This window comes from Sorex fumeus, unplaced genomic scaffold, assembly GCF_029834395.1.
Source record: "Sorex fumeus unplaced genomic scaffold, SorFum_2.1 ptg000148l, whole genome shotgun sequence".
NCBI classification, from domain to species: domain Eukaryota; kingdom Metazoa; phylum Chordata; class Mammalia; order Eulipotyphla; family Soricidae; genus Sorex; species Sorex fumeus.
The window spans coordinates 83,660-98,446 of NW_026606205.1; the positions used below are offsets into that span (position 1 = coordinate 83,660).

Consider the following 14,787-nt stretch of genomic DNA (forward strand, 5'->3'; position numbering starts at 1 on the left):
AATTCTGAAATTTTAACACTTAAATCTGGAAGGATTTCTGCCAAAAGCCACTGGGTTTCGAGATCTGCTCCTGAGTCTCTGGGATCATGGCCGTTGAGCAGCTTGATGAGGAGCCAAAGAGGCCATTCGCGGGCGATGACTTGGGGTCTCACTGGGGTGGGGAAGACAGGCCCGGCTCCACCTCCCCCCCATCCCGTGAGACCCAACAAGTTTCGTCACTGCGGGCCCAAGCCTGACTGTCCAATGGCCTCTGGAGGATGACAGCCACCAAGTCACCAAGAGGGAGCAGGCGGAGGGACAGCACCCATTCCCCCCTGGGGTGGCCCGGTGACAGTAACCTACTGCGGGGTCCGGACACATTTCTGACAAAAGCCGCTGGGTTTCGAGATTTGTTTCTGAGTCTCTGGGATCAAGTGGACGGCCACTTTCAAAGAGACTTGGGGAGCCCCAAGTGGCAGCCCCCCCAAAGATGCTGAAGACGTTAAAATTAAGTTGGGGCCTGAGACATAGCGCAGGAGGGGGAAGCCACTTCCTGGCACGTGACTGACCCTGCTTCAATTGCTGCTATGGCCTAGGGTCCCCTGAGCACCGCCAGGAGTGACCCCTGAGCACAGAGCCTGGAGGAAGCCCCGAGCACTGCCAGTGTGGCCCCAACCGAGGCAAAGAAGGCGGTGAGCCACGAGCATCCTTGCGTGATTCTTTCTACGTGCCCTGTACAAGTGTACCAAGACAGGGAGAGAGCTGGGCTTGCAGGGGTGCAGTGGGCAGGGCAGAGAGGGGCCGTGTGAGAAGGTGATCGGGCCTGGAGCGTAGCAGAGGGGGCAAAGGTTCTTGGTGATGAAAATGTTCTAAAAGTGATGGCGGTAACTGTTGCACAACCGGATGGCCAAATGACAGCCCAAACAAACGATGGCGACACTTGGACTGAGGGGGGGAGGGGCCCGGAACTTCACGGAGAATGAAGTTCTTCAAAAGGAGCAGCCGGAGGGATGGGACAGTGGGGAAGGCTCTCGCCTTGCCTGTGGCTGACTCAGGTTCTATCCCCGGCATGTCACAGGGTCCCCCAAAAACACCATCAATAATGATTCCTGAGTGCAGAGCCAGGAGTAAGCCCTGAGCGTCACTGGGGGGGGGGGTGCCCAAAACAAAAGCCAAAGGAGGATCCAAAGAAGGATCTTACGGGTCCCCTCCTCGCCTATGGCCCAGGTTCTCAACAAGTCTATCAGGTTGTTCTTACAACTTTTAGTCACGTGTTCTTGAAGTCATTCTTGCCCGCCCCTCCTCTCCCCTACTGAACCCTCCCTTCCTCTCCCCTCCCCATATTCTCTCCTCTCCCATCCTACCCTCTCCTCCTTCTTCTCTCCCCTCTGTTCTTCTCCCTCCTCTCTTCCCTCTTCTCCTCTCCCCTCCCCCTCTCATCTTTTCTCTCCCCTCCCCCCTTCCCTCCCCTCCCCTCCTCTCTCTTCCTCTCCCCTCACCTCCACTCCCCTCACCGCCCCTTCCCTCCTGTCCCTCCTCTCTTCCTTTCCCGTCCTCTCCTCTCCCCTCCTTTCCTTTCCTCTCCTTTTCCTTTCTCTCCCTTTTTCCCCCTCTTCCTTTCTTCCTCCCTCCCTCCCTCCCCTCCTCCCTTCCTCCCTCCCCTCCTCCCTCTCTCCCCGCTTCCTTCCCTCCCTCCCTCCCCTCCTCTCTCCCTTCCTCCCTCCCTCCCTCTCTCCCTCCTCCCTCCCTCCCTCCCTCCCTCCCTTCCTCCCTCCCGTCCTCCTTCCTTCCTCCTCCCTTTTCTCTTTCCTTCCTTCCCATCTTGAGGCCAGACCCCGCAGTGCTCAGGGGCTACTCTGCATCAAACCTTGAAGTGCACTCCCCACAGTGCTGGGGAGACCATAGGGTGCGGGGGTGGGGGGGGGGGAGGGAGGTTAAAAGGCACCACAGGCCCTCCTGCCTGTGAAGCCTGTGCTCCCCCTGTGAGATATCTCCCCACGCCAGGAAAGCCTTTACTTCTGCCCCACATCCTCCCTCTTGAGGGCTGGAAGAATGGGAGGAAGTTGCTGGCCGCCCCCTCCCCCCCCCCACCCCCCCCACCCCACACACACTCCTTTTCTTCTCAGGGCAGCAAGCGATTCTCAGAAAGCACCAGGCTGGGTTCACAGTCAAGTTCCTCTCCCTGCCTGGACAGCTCTGTCACAGACTTCTAACAGCTTCGAAATCACGGGGCACAGGGGCCGTGCGCAGGGAAGCAAGTCTTCTGGGCTTCGGTCTGCAGCTCCAAGAAGGGGTGAAGCGGGGAGGGATGATGGAGACCTGACTCCCTCCAGCTCTGTAATGCTCCAGGACAGAGCAGGGCGGGCTGGAAGGAAGGAAGGAAGGAAGGAAGGAAGGAAGGAAGGAAGGAAGGAAGGAAGGAGAAAGGAAGGGGTGGGGAAGGAAAAGGAGAGGAAAGGAGGGGAGGGGAGAGGAGAGGAGAGGAGAGGAAAGGAAGAGAGGAGGGGAGAGGAGGGAAGGGAAGGTGAGGGAAGAGGAGGGGAGGGGAGAGGAAGAGAAAGAAGGGATGGGGAGAGGAGGGGAGGGGAGGGGAGGGGAGAGGGAAAGGAAGGGAGGGGAGAGGAGAAAAAAGGAGAGTGGGGAGGAGGCAGGGAAGGGGGCAAGGGCAGTGCCAAGTCAGGGCCGACACCACACTCTGGGCTCTGCAGCACCCTACAGTGCTCAGGATCCCTGGGGGGATCGAGGGGGTCTCCCGCCACCGAGGTTGGCGCCCAGCTCTGGGAAAGGACTCGGAGGAGCCCACCCCCCCCCACTGTCTACAGCTTGTTCGGGATCTTCCTCCTCTCTCAGCTTCCCAAGAGAAAGTTTCACAGCCGTAGAAGTCAGCTGTGAGGAGAGGAACCCAGGGTTTTTGGACAGGACCACACCCAGCAGTGCTCAAGGCTTATTCCTGGCTCTGTGCTCAGGGATCACTCCTGGCCGGGCTCAGGGACCCTGTGGGGTGCCGGGGATCAAACCGGGTCAGCCATGTGCTAGGCAAGTGCCCTCCCTGCTGTGCTATTGCTCTGGCCCCGGAACTCAGATTTTGTCTACATTAAGGAGGAGAAGAGTCTGATGCTGTCTCAACTTCTCTCTCTCTCTCTCTCTCTCTCTCTCTCTCTCTCTCTCTCTCTCTCTCTCTTTCTCTCTCTCGCTTTTTGGGTCACACTCATGCACTCAGGAATTACTCCTGGAGGTGCCTGGGGGACCATATGGGATGCTGGGAATCGAACCTGGGTCAGCTGCGTGCAAGGTAAATGCCCTACCCGCTGTGCTACCGCCCCTTGACTTCTTCTCTTTTTAAAGGGAGACTCCCTAAGACAAAAACGAAGGAAAAAGGGAAAAGCAGAATAAGTAAATAAGGGCTACTCCCTGCAGTGCTCAGGGTCCAAGCAATGCCAGGGCAGGCATACAGCCTTCACACGTCAAGGCTCAAGCCATACCCCGAGACCTCAACTGTTTTGCTGTTATGTGTGGGTGGGGGTGGGGCAGGAGGAGTTGTTTCTTGGTTTGGGGCCACATCTGGCTGTGCTCAGCGGCCATCTCCAGCTCAGTGTACAAGGACTGCTCCTGGCAGTGCTCAGGGGACCATGTGATGCCGAGTTCAAACCCGGGCCTCCTGCATGAAGTCCAGGTGCTCCAACCTTGTGAGCTGTCTCCCGGATCCCCTCAATTGTTTTCAACTATTCCATTCCCTTGATTTTTTTTTTCTTCTTGGGTCACATCCGGCAATGCTTAGGGGTTACTCCTGATTTATGCACTCAGGAATTGCTCCTGGTGGTGCTCAGGGGACCCTATGGGATGCTGGGAATCGAACCTGGGTCAGGCAAACGCCCTCCCCGCTGTGCTATCGCTCCAGCCCTCCCATGATTTGATTTGATTTGATTTGATTTTTTTAAGGGAAAGGAGGGGCTGGAGAGATAGCACTGCGGGGAGGGCGTTTTCCTTGCACACGGCCGACCCGGGTTCGATTCCCAGCATCCCATATGGTCCCCTGAGCACCGCCAGGAGTGACTCCTGAGTGTAGAGCCAGGAGTAACCCCTGTGCATCGCCAGGTGTGACCCAAAAAGAAAAAAAAAAGGGAAAGGAAAAGAAAGCCTTAGATAAGTAACTTCATTCTATGCCTCTGATTTATAGAAGCTGCATATCCGCTCCTCGTGAATTGAACGGATATGTATGTTGCAAGACACAGAAAATGAAAGCTGTTTGGTTGGGAGAAGTGAACAAGAAGGACTTGGGGGGAGGGGCAGAAGGGATCCCATAGCACACAGGCAACTCGGGTTCAATCGCCAGCATCCACCAGAAGTAGTTCCTGAGTGCAGAACCAGGAGTGACCCCTGAGCATCACCAGGTGTCGCCCCCCCCAAAAAAAAACAAAGAAAGTATTTGGGGTTCAGGGCTGCAGTTCAGCAGCGGAACACAAGTTTTGCACACTTCACAAGCTCTGACACCATGAAAAACAAACAAGCTTCTAGCATTTTCTTTTTTTTTTTTTTTTTTTTTTTTTGCTTTTTGGGTCACACCCCGCTATGCTCAGGGGTTACTCCTGGTTCTGCATTCAGGAATCACTCCTGGCGGTGCTCGGGGGGACCATATGGGATGCTGGGAATCGAACCCGGGTTGGCCGCGTGCAAGGCAAACGCCCTACCCGCTGTGCTATCTCTCCAGCCCCGCTTCTAGCATTTTCCATCTGTCTCCACCCCACCTGTTGCGTGGTCAGCACCTGAGGAGCAAACCAGGAAGCTCAAGACAGATTTGCCCATCTGGATTGATTCCTGGCATCCCATCAAGTCCCCAGGGAAACCCCAGGAGTGATCCCTGAGCTCAGAGTCGGGAGTACACCCTGAGCTGCGCCGGGTGTGGCCCAAAACACAACCAACGGAATCAAAACATCCAGTCGCCGGAAGAGAGAGAGAGCGAGAGTCCAACGGGGGCAAAGACCAGAGCAGGGTGATCAGAGGCAGGGCGAGGAGGAGGTCAGACCGGAAGAAGGCAGAAAGTGGGGGACAGGGAAAGAGAGCAAGACCTGAGCTTGGGAACGGGGTGGGGGGGTTGGAGGGAAAGCCGGTGGGTGCCCTCGAAGCCTCACCCCAGGAATCGTGCTTGCGGTAGTCACAGAATTCCACACCAGGGCGCCGCGGGTAGAAGAGATAGGCACAACCACACTGGCGGATCATGCTTTCCTGGAAGCAGGAGTGAATACACACCTGCAGGAGAACGGGGCAGGAGGGAAGAGGTGAGAGCTGCCTGGTCCAGCCCCTTCACACCGCCGAGCCCTGTGTCCACCGCGCCCGGCTGGCCTGGAGATGCCCAGCATGGCCTCACCTGCTGGGTGTACTTCAGAGGGTGATACAGGTTCTCCACAGGGACATCACTGCCGTTCTGGGTGCAGTCGCCGTAGTCGCCCCCCAGACGCACCAGAGCTTCCTAGGAACACCCAGACAAGAAGCCAGAGGTCAGAGCCAGTGGCCCAGGCCCCTTCCAGAATAAGTCTCCATCTTCCAGTCCACACAATCTCTCCTTCCCTGCCAGCCACTGCTCTTGACCGCACTGTTTCAAAACATGTCCGCAGCCGGAGTGATGGAAGAGCAGGTAGGGGCGCTTGTCTTGCAGGTGGCCAATGTGGGTTCTACCTCCAGAACTTCCTATGGTCCCCCTGAGCCCTGCCAGGAGTGGTCATTGAGCTCAGGGCCAGAAGGAGGAAGTCCTGATTGGAGGCTGGAGCGATAGCACAGTGGGTAGGGCATTTGCCTTGCACGTGGCCGACAGGGGTTCAATCCCCAGCATCCCATATAGTCCCCTGAACACTGCCAGGAGTGATTCCTGAGTGCAAAGCCAGGAGTAACCCCTGAGCATCACTGGGTGTGACCCAAAAAGCACTGTAGCGCTATCCTCCCATTGTTCATCGATTTGCTTGAGCGGGCACCAGTAACGTCTCCATTGTGAGACTTGTTGTTACTGTTTTTGGCATATCGACTATGCCACGGGGAGCTTGCCAGGCTCTGCCATGCAGGCCGGATACTCTCAGTAACTTGCTGGGCTCTCTAAGAGGGATGAAGGAATCGAACCCAGGTCGGCCATATGCAAGGCAAACGCCCTACCTACCACCTGCTGTGCTATCTCTCCAGCCCAAAAATGAAAAAAAAAAAAAACTGGGTAAGATTGAAAACCAAAAGAATAAAAACATGTTTCCAAGGACCCTGACCCCCAGCATGTCCGCACTCCCCTCTCGGGACTCTTGCCCAAGCTGCACTCCTCAGGTGCCCGCTGCCTAGCATTGGCTGGGCCAGCGCCCACCCCCCCATCCCCCACCCCAGCCAGCCCTGACTGGCCTCTGGGACTCCACACATCCCAGGCCTGGCCAGCGCCCACCCCCCCATCCCCCACCCCAGCCAGCCCTGACTGGCCTCTGGGACTCCACACATCCCAGGCCTGCCCCTTGCCTTCCTCATGCTGATGGAGGTTTCCACGCCAGGCCGCAAGTTAAAGCCGCCGTCGTCCATGAAGGGAGGCTCGTCCTGTCCATGCACCATGACCCTGGCCCCGGTCACCGTGGACAGCAGGGGGATGAAGTCATTCTGCTCGGTGCGAAGTGTCAAGGACAGACCTGGGGATGGCGCAGAGGTGGGGAAAGGGGTGGAGGGGGGATGGATGGAAATCCACACGCCCATCTGGGCTGGTCCCCACAGCTCCAAGGGGGAGCCGCATCAGGAAGACAAACAGCTTGGGTGACCCCAGGACCTGGACCGTGCGAGGAGAACCCCGAGTTGGGCATGCTGCAAAGAATCTGTGGGACCCAGGAGAGACAGAATAAGTGGGGGGCGGCTCCCCCCCATGTTTGAGAGAGACTTGTGGGGAGGTCCAAAGGCAACAGTAAGGGGCTGGAGTGATAGCACAGCGGGGAGGGCGTTTGCCTTGCACGCGGCCGACCCGGGTTCGATTCCCAGCATCCCATATTGTCCCCCGAGCACTGCCAGGAGTAATTCCTGAGTGCATGAGCGCATGAGGCAGGAATAATCCCTGTGCATCGTCAGGTGTGACGCAAAAAAAAGAAAAAATAAAAAGGCAAAGGTAAACTCAAGGCGGGAAGGTGCCCAAAAAAATATGCACACAAGGTCACAGGAAGGCCCCAAGGAGGATGTGGAAGAGGAAGTGGCTCACCATTGTTGATCCCAGGCATGGAAGACATCCAGAGTTTAGAGTTGTTTTTGTCATTGAACGTGTAGCAGTTGCCATACATGGGGTGGTGGAAATGCGAGTAATTCCTTATGAGGAGAGAGAGAGAGCACGTCGGTCAGAGAGAGGCACCTGGGTGGTCAGAGGAGACAGAATTCCAGGACGCTCTGCTCTGGGGCCACCTATGACTCGCCAACATCACGTAAAGGCGCTTCCCCGAACTCCGAGGGCACCGGAACCACAGCACAGAGGTCAAGAGATAGTCCACGGCCACGCCAACAGCCATGAGGACCTTGGAACTCAAGCCTGGGTGGGCTTTCTGAGCCCGGGCTCCTTCCCCACCAGGCCACCAACCTCACTGGCCTTGTGTCTCCCCAATCCCACCCCGATTGCAATGTCATAGCACGAAGATACCCACGTGGTCTTCTCCAGCTTCTTGTGTGTCTAAGTTTCCCCTGCGGACTGTGACCTCCTTTTTTTTTGTCTTGCTTTTTATTTATTTATTTATTTATTTAGGTGGGGGGAGGCATGGTAAGTTGTGCTCAGGGGCTACTCCAGGCTCTGTGCAGAGCGGTGATTCCTGGTGGCGCTTGGGGTTTGCATGAGTTTCATTCCTAGCATCATGAGGACTGAATCCTTGGCAATATGTAAGAGCAACCTCTGAGCATCGCTGGGTGAGACATCCCCCCTCCCAAAAAAAAATACCCAAAAACTTTTTAAAGCCAGCAACAACAAAAAATACCAAGACAATTTAAGAGGAGAGCCAGAGGCGAGATGAGATGAGTGATATCACATTCATGATATACACAGTTTCCATTTGTTTGGGGGCCACATCCGGCCAGTGCTCAGGGGTTATTCCTGGCCCTGCACCCAGAAATCAATCACTTCTGGTGGTGCTCAGGGGACTATATGGGGTGCCGGGGTTTGAACCCAAGTCGGCCATATGCAAGACAGGTGCCCTCCCCACTGCACTATTACTTTGACCCCAATTTTGAAGAAAAAAAAAACCCAAAGAGAGGATTTGGAGCAATAGTATAGCAGGTAGGGTGTTTGCCTTGCACGCGGTCAACCTGGATTGATTCCTAGCATCCCCAGTGGTCCCTGGAGCACTGCCAGGAGTAATTCCTGAGTGCAAAGCCAGGAGTAACTCCTAGACTGGGTGTGACCCAAAAAGCAAAGTGTGACCAAAAAAAAAAAAAAAACTCAAAGAGATGTATGTTAAGCACTGTGGGGCGTGAGGCGGAGTTGTACAATGAGCCCGTTCAGAGCACGTCTCCAGACTTGTGTGCTGTGCATTTGAATCTCAGCTCTAATAAGAGGGACCACCGAGGTACGTTGGAACTCGGGGAGAGGCATGTCAGAGAGATGTGGTTTCTCACCCATTACACAGGAATCATAAAAATATGTCACAACATGTGGTCAGCGCTCAATTAATCTGAAGACAGTGGCGAGATCTTATATAAGTTTACTACAAAAATCATAGGCCCTCGTTAAGATGGCCAAGGTTAAAAGATAATAACAGGGGGCTGGAAAGATAGCACAGCGGGTAGGGTGTTTGCCTTGCACGTGGCCGGCCCGGCCGAGTCGGGTTCGATTCCTCCGCCCCTCTCGGAGAGTCCAGAAAGCTATCGAGAGTATCTCGCCCACACAGCAAGGCCTGGCAAGCTACCCGTGACGTATTCGATATGCCAGACACAGTAACAACAAGTCTCACGATGGAGACGTTACTGGGCCCGCTGGAGCAAATCGATGAACAACGGGAGGACAGTGACAGTGACGAAAATCCAGGCCCTCATTAAGATGGCCAAGGTTAAAAGATAATAACAGGGGGCTAGAGCGATAGCACAGCGGGTAGGGTGTTTGCCTTGCACGTGGCCGGCCCGGCCGAGCCAGGTTCGATTCCTCCGCCCCTCTCGGAGAGTCCAGAAAGCTATCGAGAGTATCTCGCCCACACGGCAAAGCCTGGCAAGCTACCCGTGACGTATTCAATATGCCAAACACAGTAACAATAAGTCTCACAATGGAGACATTACTGGGCCAGCTCCAACAAATCAATGAACAACGGGAGGACAGTGACAGTGACAAAAATCCAGGCCCTCGTTAAGATGGAGCATGGGTCTGGGTCCAAACCTTTTCCCCTGGGCCTGGAGCCATAGTACAGCAGGTAGGGCATTTGCCTTGTGGCTGGCCCGGGTTTGATTCCCAGCATCCCATAGGGTCCCCAAGCACCGCCAGGAGTAATTCCTGAGTGCAGAGCCAGGAGTAATCCCAGAGCATCGCCGGGTGTGACCCAAAAAGAAAAAAAAAATAGATAATAACAGGGGGCTGGAGCGACTGGGTGGCAGGTGTAAGCAGAGACAGGCTTGGGGCCCCCTTCCCAGATGGCAGTTTCTGTCCTCAAACAAACACAGAGAACGGAGATGAGAACGAATGACGTGCTGGCCAGTTTGTGGGTACCCAGCAGGCCCCACCTGGCACAGCTGCTGCAGTGCCACGAGAGGGAAGGGCTCCCTAAAAGGGGACAGGAAGACAGCAAGCTCCTGAAAATGGGAGTCAGGAGGGAAAAGCAGGGGCCAGGGGCAGCAGAGGCCACAGGAGAGGACCCCCCGTCGTCCCCCTTGGACTCCAGTGCTTTGAGAATAGGCTACGGTCGTGCCCTCTTTTGCCAGGCTGTTCATTTTGCAAGTCCCAGAGTGAGGATGCCTGGCGGGCAAGACAGTGGATGGGAAAATCCTTTGCCAGGATTGGTGGGGCTAAAGGCAAGGGCATTCCCGGTCTGGGTCCAAGACCCCATGGCCCGTGCTTCAGGGGCCTGTGCAGGGGGTCTGCTGTGTGATCTCGCGCACCTGGTGCGATTCTTGACATAGGTGTTACCATCTTCTTCATCACTTTAGCAACAACAGTGCCCAAAGGGTAAGGGTTACTTGTTTTTTCCTTTTTGTGCCACTTCGATACTGAGAACTCTGTCTGGCCTAGCCCAGACAGTCTAACACTGCATGAATCGCCTTTTCCGCTCCCTTTTACCAAGAAGTCGGCTCGGAAGAGTGGCACGCGACACCCAGCGTGTCACTGGGTCAGGAAGTAACAGAGTCAGGACAGAAACTCGGTCTCATCCCTTGCTCACTCCAACGCGATTTTCACACACACACACACACACACACACACACACGCACACGCACACACACACACACGCTCACACACACACACGCTCACACACTCACGCTCACACGCTCACACACACATACACACACACACTCACACATGTACTCATGCAATTGCACCACTGCCTTTTCTTGTCTGAGAAAGTGAGGCCAGATGGTTGCTGGGGTTCAGTACTACTCAAAATCACAGAGAAGTTCCCTTCCTACCCTCGGGTTCAAAACCAGACCCAGGGTCCAGAGAGACAGCACAGTGGGTCAGGCGCTTACCTTTGCACGTGGCCAACCCAGGTTGAATCCCCGGCACCCCATATGGTCCCCTGAGCCTTGCCAGAAGCGATCCCTGAGTGCAGAGCCAGGAGTCAGCCCTGAGCACAACTGGGTGTGGCCCCCAAACACAACTAAAGACAAAAATCACAGCCAAATCTCCAATCTGTCTTCTTGGAGGTTGCCAGAGCAACCCAGCTGTGCAGGCAATAGTAGGGGGCCTGGCAGAGGTCTTCGGGCAGAGGTTTTTTTTTTTTTTTTTTTTTTGCTTTCTGGGTCACACCCGGCGATGCACAGGGGTTACTCCTGGCTCTGCACTCAGGAATCACCCCTGGCGGTGCTCAGGGGACTATATGGGATGCTGGGAATCGAACCCGGGTCGGCCGCGTGCAAGGCAAACGCCCTACCCGCTGTGCTATTGCTCCAGTCCCCGGGCAGAGGTTTGGACCCAGACCCATGCTCCATCTCTTCCCCCCTAGGGATTTAATTAATCATCAAGCATTTCTGGAGTGCAGGCCCAGCCAGGAAGAAGTGTCCATATGGGCAGAAACACTCACGCCTGGTTGCAGGATTCCTGGTTGAAGCGGCAGGCGAAGATGAAGTTGCCCAGCGCGTCCTCCTCCAGGGCGGGCGAGGTGTCCGACAGCTGGGACAGAATGTTGATGTAGTGGAAGCGGTACCACTCCCTCACTGCATCCACCCCCGACGAGTACGTCTGGTAGAAGCAGTCGGATTTGTTCTGGTTGCACTGGACACGGAGACCAGAGCGTGGAGAGAGAGAAGAGGCAAGTCAAGGTCAAGGAGTGAGCGACCGGGGTCCGTAGGGGAGGGGAGCGGGACGCAGACAGGAGCAGAAGCCCCTGTGGAGAGAGGATAGAGAGAGCACAGGATGAAGGGCAGGGAGGGAGGCAGCCCCGCAGAGGGTGGAGTCAGGATTCTTGGTCCCTTCACAGATGGGAAAAGAGGGGCCAGAGTCATAGTACAGTGGGTGGGACATTTGCCTTGCATGAAGCAGACTCCGGTTGGATCCCTGGCATCCCGAGCACTGCCAGGAGTGATTCCTGAGTGCAAAGCCAGGAGTAACCCCTGAGCATCTCCAGGTGAGACCAAAGGAAAAAAAAAGCACCGTAGCACTGTTCTCCCATTGTTCATCGATTTGCTCGAGCGGGCCCAGTAACGTCTCCATCATGAGACTTGTTGTTATTGTGTTTGGCATACTGAATACAACACGGGTAGCTTGCCTGGCTTTGCCATGCGGGCGAGATACTCTCGGTAGCTTGCCGGGCTCTCCGAGAGGGTTGAAGGAATCGAACCTGGCTCAGCTGGGCCGGCTGTGTGCAAGGCAAACGTCCTACCACTGTGCTATCGCTCCAAGAAAAAAAAAAACCACAGATGGGAAAAGAGAAGAAAAGAGGGAACAAGATTTATTCCCTCGATAGGGTGGGACTAGAACTCAGTCTCTGGAGAGGTGGCAAGGTAAGTGGAGCTCACACTTGGCACGCAGGAGGCCTTAGTTCCAGCCCTGGTACCACTTGGTCCTTGGAGCACCCAGCTCCAAAACAAAATAAACAGCCTCCCAAAAAAGACTATTCTAGAATTCAGGTCTCCTTAGAGGTGGGAGTTCATGGTACAGAGGATAGGATGGCTGTCTTACACACAGTCAACCTGGGTTTGATCCCCGGGTGGGACCCCAAAACAAAAAGTGTTTAAAAAAACTAAAAAAGAAAAAAAGAATTCAGGACTCCTGAGAGCATGGTTTTCTCTCATGGGGTGGGGGTGAGGGCATCTCTCTTCTGCTTCTTTTCCTTTTTGTTTTCCTCTCACTTTACTTTGTATTAGAAAAGTCTTCCTTCTTTACTGACTCTTATTTTTCTGTCCCTTTTCTTTCCCTTTATTCTTATTCCCTCATTGTAGAGTCACTGGAGGTCTCCACTGCATTACCACCACCACCCCTTACCCCCGACTCTGCCTTTCATCCCCCCAACCCCTGACCCCGTGACTACTAGAATACTCAGAAAGGTGCCTTTTCCTACAGGTGACTTGCTCAAGGCTCTTTCAGCCCTCCCCCAGAGGTCCTCAGCCAAGACACCTCACCGGCTGGCACACCAAAAGATATTTTATCAATACATCTTCCAAAATAAATGTACTGGGGCTGCCCGGAGCAATAGTACAGTGGATAGGGCGTTGACTGTGCAGGCGGTGGGCTGGGGTTTTGTCCCCGGCACCCTGGCACACCGTATGTTCCCTGGAGTGCAGAACCAGGAAGGGGTAAGCCCTGAGCACTGGAAGGGGGGGGTGGCCCCCAAATGAAAAGTAAATAAATGCACTGGTTTGGTTTAGTGACTTGAGGGTTGTTATTTTAATTTAGCTGCAAGCCCAGGAGGTGTTCCCCGCCCCACCTCCCAGCCTCCTAAATCGAGAGGCAACAGGGACCCCCCCCCCAAACCCCCTCCCGGAAAGGGAGACAAGTCTGGCGGGTGGGCGGGGCCGCGCGGTTCTGGGGTGGGGCCTTAGGTAGAGGGCGGGGCCTGTATCGGGGCGGGGTCTCGGAGCCCTGTGGGGCGGGGCCTGAAATGGGAGGGGCTTTGTGAAAGGGTGTGGTCTGCGGGGTAGGGCCTGATAAGGGGCGGGGCTTTGTGAAGGGGGTGTGGTCTGCGGGGGCAGGGCCTGGTGGGGCGTGGCCTGATGTGGGCGGGACTTTGGGGCGGGGCCTGCGGGTGGGGCGGGGCGGGGCCTTACCAGCTTGAAGCCGATCTTCCAGTCCTTCCTGTTCACCTGGGGGTTGTTGTCGCGCACGCTGGAGGCGGCCCTACGGGCTCTGTGAGCCTCGTGGGGCGCAGCCGGCACCCGGACGAGCTGCAGGGAGTGCAGCAGCGTGTCCCCGAGGTCGCGCCGGTGGCGGGGATGCGCCGCCGCCAGGGTCTTGGAGGAGTTGTACTTGAACAGGTCGAAGAGCGTCTGCTCGGTCATGCGGTCCAGCTCCTCCAGCTCCCGCTTAATCTCCGTGTACCTGGGAGGGGCGGGCAGGAGAGCTTGGTTGTGGCCTCCCGCCAATTCCTGGCCGCTCCGGGTCTCCGCTCTCCCTTCTGCCCCGAGGAACCCGCTCTGGGGCCTCCCGTGGGGTGGGGTGGGGGGCAGATGGGGGATGAGGAGGAGACGGGAGCGTTTTATTTGCACGGGGTTATGACCGGGGAGAGGTGGGGGACTCAGAATTTGCCTGTCTTCTCCCCCCACTCCCCCGCACGAGATAGGGGGTGAGGAGGGTGGGCTAGGCCAGTGCCCAGTCACCCCGCATTGATCCCTGCAAGCGAGGGGCGACCCAACACCTCCTGAATTTGAGGTTTTCAACTGCCCTTTTTTTTTTTTTTTTGGCTTTTTGGGTCACACCCGGCTTTGCACAGGGCTTACTCCTGGCTCATGCACTCAGGAATTACTCCTTGGCGGTGCTCAGGGGACCATATGGGATGCTGGGAATGGAACCAGGGTCAGCCGCATGCAAGGCAAACGCCCTACCCGCTGTGCTATCACTCCAGCCCCTCAACTTCCCTTCTTGACGCTGCAGAGGAACTTTTTAAAATTCCAATGCTGAGACTGGGGTAGTAGCGGAGAGGGTAGGGTACTTGCTTCACTCGCAGTGAAATTCAGGTTCGACCCCAGCCACCACATACGATCCCCCCAAGCCCTCCAGTAATGAGCCCCAAATGTAGAGCCAAAATAAGCCCTGAGCATCATCGCTGGGTTTGCTCCCCCGCCCGTCAGGTACACAAAATAATACTGATGCGAATCACCCCTCCTCCTCCAGTTTTGATAAGTTTCAGGGTGGCACCCAAGCTCCACAAATTAAACAATGCCCAGTACAGTCCTTCTCAATACCGGCCCTATTGCCATGTCCATCACGGGCAGAGTGGGATGGGCATAAGAGATAAAAATCTACCAAAGTAAAAACAAACACACCCAGAACTAACAAATCATTAAACAGAGTTCTATTATATCAAACAGAGCATTGTATTTCTAGATATTAGCCACCAACTATTGGAAAGTGAGGTCAGTGAATAACACCTTACGGTATTGAAATAGCAAAAAACATAAAATACTAGGGGGAGGGGGCGGAAAGTAACAAAACTGAGCAGGAACTTTGCCCTCAAAAGCCCAAGTCAAAGGAGAGTC

The 14,787-nt window shown here is 55.5% G+C and overlaps 1 protein-coding gene across 1 annotated transcript in view; it reads right to left on the reverse strand.

The window, feature by feature from the left end:
• The window catches only part of SCNN1A (sodium channel epithelial 1 subunit alpha), a 30,352-nt gene that overhangs the window by 2,399 nt on the left and 13,166 nt on the right, over window positions 1-14,787 (reverse strand). The window contains exons 3-8 of the mRNA XM_056106865.1: window positions 13,360-13,630; window positions 11,178-11,368; window positions 7,181-7,284; window positions 6,463-6,626; window positions 5,345-5,446; window positions 5,109-5,226 (exon numbers count right to left, since the gene is read on the reverse strand). Of these exons, the coding sequence (XP_055962840.1) occupies window positions 5,109-5,226; window positions 5,345-5,446; window positions 6,463-6,626; window positions 7,181-7,284; window positions 11,178-11,368; window positions 13,360-13,630 (950 nt within the window). The remainder of the gene's footprint in view (window positions 1-5,108; window positions 5,227-5,344; window positions 5,447-6,462; window positions 6,627-7,180; window positions 7,285-11,177; window positions 11,369-13,359; window positions 13,631-14,787) is intronic.